Source organism: Vigna angularis, chromosome 2, assembly GCF_016808095.1.
Source record: "Vigna angularis cultivar LongXiaoDou No.4 chromosome 2, ASM1680809v1, whole genome shotgun sequence".
NCBI classification, from domain to species: domain Eukaryota; kingdom Viridiplantae; phylum Streptophyta; class Magnoliopsida; order Fabales; family Fabaceae; genus Vigna; species Vigna angularis.
Genome location: NC_068971.1, coordinates 21,204,374 through 21,209,631, shown reverse-complemented (window position 1 = coordinate 21,209,631; position 5,258 = coordinate 21,204,374). Strand labels below are relative to the sequence as shown.

At 41.5% G+C, this 5,258-nt stretch overlaps 2 protein-coding genes across 2 annotated transcripts; both read right to left on the bottom strand.

The window, feature by feature from the left end:
* Positions 1–814: 814 nt before the first annotated feature.
* LOC108328833 (uncharacterized) lies at positions 815–1,481 on the bottom strand. Its single transcript, XM_017562720.2, has 2 exons — positions 1,331–1,481; positions 815–1,245 (listed from the first exon to the last, which is right to left on the bottom strand). Exons 1-2 carry the CDS (start codon positions 1,382–1,384, stop codon positions 823–825), a joined length of 477 nt encoding a protein of 158 aa, XP_017418209.2. The 5' UTR covers positions 1,385–1,481; the 3' UTR covers positions 815–822.
* A 1,297-nt stretch (positions 1,482–2,778) lies between these two features.
* Positions 2,779–5,088, bottom strand: LOC108327710 (probable glucan endo-1,3-beta-glucosidase A6). The gene is made up of 3 exons (XM_017561399.2): positions 4,564–5,088; positions 3,179–4,477; positions 2,779–3,090 (listed from the first exon to the last, which is right to left on the bottom strand). Exons 1-3 carry the CDS (start codon positions 4,622–4,624, stop codon positions 3,053–3,055), a joined length of 1,398 nt encoding a protein of 465 aa, XP_017416888.1. The 5' UTR covers positions 4,625–5,088; the 3' UTR covers positions 2,779–3,052.
* Positions 5,089–5,258: the final 170 nt, after the last annotated feature.

Below are 5,258 nucleotides of genomic sequence, written 5' to 3'. Positions count from 1 at the left end.
CTTTTTTTACAATGGTGATCCATGTTGACCTGACTGAGTACCTGTGTTGGACTTTCTGTACAAAATCCAATATTCTCTCGGGTAATCGTTTACAAGGATGCTGTAAACGATTACCAGACCCATTTTTGAACACCCTCACTCATCCCTTGCAGACCTTGCTCGTCCAACTCATGAGGGGTCACCCCACACTCCTTGGCCTCACATCACATCACCAACCACCCTATGCCGGCACTGAAACACCTGGACCAGCCTCAGACAAGTGCAGAAGTGCCTAAAAGTCAGATTTTTTTACAATGGTGACCCTGTTCACCTGACTGAGTACCTGTGTTGGACTTTCTGTACAAAATCCAATATTCTCTCGGGTAATCGTTTACAGGGATGCAGTAAACGATTATCAGACCCTTTTTTGAACACCCTAACTCATCCCTTGTAGACCTTGCTCCTCCAACTCATGAGGGGTCACCCCAAGCTCCTTGGCCTCACATCACATCACCAACCACTCAAATTGTCCTTCAAATGAACTGGTTTTGACATTCGTCACCCATGTTACCCAGAAAGACCACTCAAACACGAACATCTTACAAACAAGCCTGCAACTTAGGAGACACAAAAAAAGACCATATTCTGAAATCCACAAACCCACAACTCATAATAACAATGGTATTGAGTAAATAAAATATGAGACCAATTCAAAACCAAAACTCAAATTTTATTTCATTGAACTAAATCGGATACATTAAACATTGTTTTATTAATCTATTTACAATGATTACAATTATCATTACTTTCCAAATAACATTTTCCATCAACTAAATACACCGATCACTCATTTTTTATTCTAAGCACTACAGTTCCGGTGTATGGAGTCCTAAGTGTTCTTCCCTTGTAATGCCTTCGTGATCCAACCCTAACATACGTCTTCAAAGGTTGTTCATTTCCGTCAATGTCTGTAAGGGATACAAAACCAGTGTTCACCGATGGTTCTATACGAGGCACACTTTGTCGAACGTCATCTTTATTTTGCCTTCTTGCCTTCTCTTCAGCCAATTGTGCCTCCAAACTTCCAACCCTCCTTTTAAGTTCTTCAATTAGAAATTCTTGTTCCTCTAAGGCACGCATAAAAGTTTCTCTGCGAATTCTTTTTTGTTTCTTCTTTCCTCTTGGTTTAGAATCCTTTCTTTTAGGTGTTGGTCTGTATTCCTCCTTATCCTTGGTTGAAGGACCACCATAAACATCGTCAACAACCTGAAATTTAACAACATATTACAGATTACACAACTTTTGTCAATATATGAAAACATAACAAAACTTCCGATAACAAACAACTTACCAAACCTGTCTCCATACACCGTTTTACGAACTTGTCTCCAACACTTATATTCATCCAATGCAATATTCGTGGAAATTTATCAATAGGACCTTTTGGTGGAACAAAAAGCTCAAAAAACCATACCTAAGACAAATAAATCATCTTAACTTGTAAGAAACTTAATTCAAAAAACAATTTAAGTAATTACATCAAATACTATTAATTACCTGCAGCATGTAAACACAACCATCGACGTAAACGTTTGAAATACCTTTGCCTTTCTTCAAGCCTTCTGAAGCTTTGCACAAACTACGTAACAGAAAACGATAAACTACACTACCCCAACAATAACTACCCAAACCACTTAAGTTGTCAACAATATTAAACATTACGGGAAACACTTTCCCGCTACGTTTTGGAAATAACATCTCACTTATCCCTACCAGGAGGTAAAGACTACAAAAATGAGAACAAGGGATCTTTTTCTTGTGTTTTCGCATTAGAATTTTGTATATCAAATTCAATTCTTTTGTTCCTTTGCCTATGTATTTCACACATTCAGTATTGCCCAGCTCTTCCTTTAAGTTAATATTTGCACCATCTGTACTCAATCCCAACCCTTAATAAATATCATTTTCATTTAACTTCAAAACTTTATTCCCAACTAAAAAACCACTACTACAGTCGTCCCACTTACCCAATAACTCACTCAATATATTTCTACCTACTTTAACATTGACATTGACATCTAAAAACCACGCAAATGGAGTCCTCGCAATCAATGACCGATGCTCGTCTGTCAAGCGTTCGTTCAAAGTACATATATACTTTGTCGAAAAAGAGTGACAAACACTCAACTACATAAACCAAAATAAAATCATCAAAACAACGAAACCCAATAACCCAAGAACCACAACACAAGGATACCAACCCCAAACCTTAACCCAAACCAAATAACCATGCTACGACATGCCCAAACCGAATAACCAAGCTACGACATGGAATGGAAAACCACTTACCTTCGTCGTCGGACAATGGTCACCGGAACTTCCCATTCCGCACGATAACAGGAGAAGAAACTGGACGGAGACAACACCACGCACACAGAACAAAGTGAAGCGGGACGAAACGCGACCTTCTACCTTTCAAGAGAACGGTCCTAAACAAATACCCCACAAAAGAAGAGCATCGTAACCTTTACTAATGGACCTACCTTGTAGGGCTGTTTTGGAGCCGTTACTAATAAACCAAAAAAAGACAATATATTTCAAATCATCCCCATAAAAATAATGTTTCAAATTACTATGACATAAAATTATTATAGTACTAACCAATAGAAATATTGCACTTTCTTCACGACTTTTTTTCTAGTTCTTTTTCTAGTTCTTGCAAAGAATGATGTCATATAATGAATACCCAATTTTGGCATAGAACTATTACATAAAATGAATGATTGTTGAGCAAAGAAATAGAAACACTGAACCTTACTAATGTCCATCCATTCATTTTATGTAATAGTTGACTACAAATAATGTCCATCCATTGTGGGAATGATAACAGTGTTACATAAAATGGTTATCCAACCATCCATTCAAAATCATTCACCAATGTAAGTTCCTCCTCATGTAGGAGGAACACACATTTATGAAATGAAAGCAACAAAAAAAGGTGTCAAAACAAATAATCATTGTATGATTGAGTCATGAAAACCCCATTTGCGTTATTTGTTTGTTTTCTCCTCCTTCAAAGTGTCACACTTGGGAACTTGCAAGATCCATAACCTACAATAACTCATCATAAGAAAATGAATTAGCGGGAAGAAAAATCAAATAATTATGTCGAAAATTGGGAAATTGATTTTTAACTTACTTGGATCCTTTGCTGTTTGTGTGGCAAGGCCATTGAAGTAACAAGTTGCACCAACCTTCTTAAACTGCGCCCAATAAGCACTAAACGCATAGCTCGCATGCCAGAAAACCGAATCGGGTTTAAAGCACTTCCCTCTGGGTTGGATTGGGTCGCACGTCCCATTCCCCTGCGAGCACGCGTACGAGAGCGCCTCCGCCAGCGCCGTCGCGTTATCCCGGGGCGCCACCACGCACCATATTTTTCCCTTAAACTTCTCGTTGTTCTCCGGCGCCGGAAGCGGCCGAAAGTCAGACTCCGGCGTCCGTCCCGACAAATCAATATCGAAAACCCTGGACCCGTTTGGGTGCAGCAACCCGAAGTGGCGCTCCGTGCCCGGACCCGATTTCTGGTTTTCATTAAACAGAGCGAACAAAAAAGACGGAAGAAGCGAACCCGGTCGAGCCGGAGTCCCGACCCGCGGTTTTCTCGTAACCTTTTTTATGAAATTTCGGTTGTAAGTGGCAGCGTTGTAAACATTAGCTCCAATCTGGTCAAGGTCCCCGCCATTGGGCCAACCCGTTTCCGCTACAAAGATCCGAATGCCCGGAAAGCCAAGTTTTTCCATTGCGAAATAAACCGCGTCTACCATCTGGTCGAAAAGGTTGGTGTAAACCAAACCCGAACCCGGATCCGTCACCGTAAGATTCTTGGATTCAAATAGCGCGTAATCGAGGTTTATATTAACCGGATCAGAGGACCACGCGAAGAAAGGGTAAACATCTAAGAAGAAAAAGGATTTGGTTCGGTTGAGGAACTTCAACATGGGTTTCATGATGGGAAGAGCTATGTCTTCACGAAACGAACCGTTTGAGGGAGGAAAAGAGGTTTGGAGCACGTCCATGGCGGAGGAGGTTCCGACCTTCACTTTGCGGATCCCGAGGGATTTGAGGGCGTGTTTGATGCGGCGCATGGCGGGGACGAGGTGGCGCCACGTGCCGTTGGTGGTGCTGCTGATGATTTCGTTCCCGACGAGGATGTAACGGATGCGGGTCTTGGGGAGGAAGGCTGCGACGTTCGACGACACCCATTTGTCGGCGAGGGTTTGATTGGAGGAGATGTTGGAGATGAGCTCGTTGGGCACCATGACGGAGACTTGGAGGCGAGTGTGCCGAAGCGCGTGGAGGATCGTTTGGTTGGCGTCGTAGAGCTTCACGCGCTTGGCGTGAAGGGATGTTAGGAGGGAGACTGATTCTCGCGGCAGCGGGAGGTTGTCGCCGAGCTGGCCGTAGCATATTCCAGGTTGCGGGGAGAACGTTGCAGCTGTGAAGAAAAATACAAATCAGAAAGATTGCGTTGTGAAAGAAGATGGTGTGTGCAAAGGAAGCAGAAATACTGGGGTTGCTTACTTGAAATGGTGAACAGTGAAATGGAAGATAGTAACAGTGGAATGAGAAGAAGCATAGCCATTTTTGTTTTGGCTGTGGTTCTCTTTCAGGGTTTGGAAAAAGGAGACTTATATTTTGTGATGTGTGCTTCTCTCCACCTGGAACGACGCGTGTGAGAGTCTGAAGAAGCTAAAATAACCACAAAAGAAACAATGTTGTTTGTTGGTGAGGGAAGAAGCCAAAGGTTTTTCTGGGGAAGGTAAAATGGAAGCTGTATTGCACAGAGAGGATATAATAGATGGAATGAATGCTTGAAATTGGTGAAATTGTGTGGGAAGACTAGCTTTGATACGGGGTTTAAGAAAGGAGACAGGGATCATTAATAGGTTGAAGAATTGCAACCACTATATGAAAATGGGGGAATAATTATCTTTTTCTCACTTACTATTTCTCTCTGCAAAAGTGCTATTATGTTAATAATAGAATTGTGATTTACATAATTACTATGGAGAATCTAGTGAAAAGAGTGGGGACCATGTTGTTGTTTAGCATTGGATAGAGAGAATGATCGTATGTTTCTCTTAATTGTTGATTTACTTATGGGTGAGTTGTTGGTGTTTCTAGGAAGAAGAGGAAAAGTGGGTGATAGTGAGTCTGAAAAAAGGTCTCAGAGTACGTACATGTGCCAGAAAGAGAAGCTAGCCGTTTGAGTGATA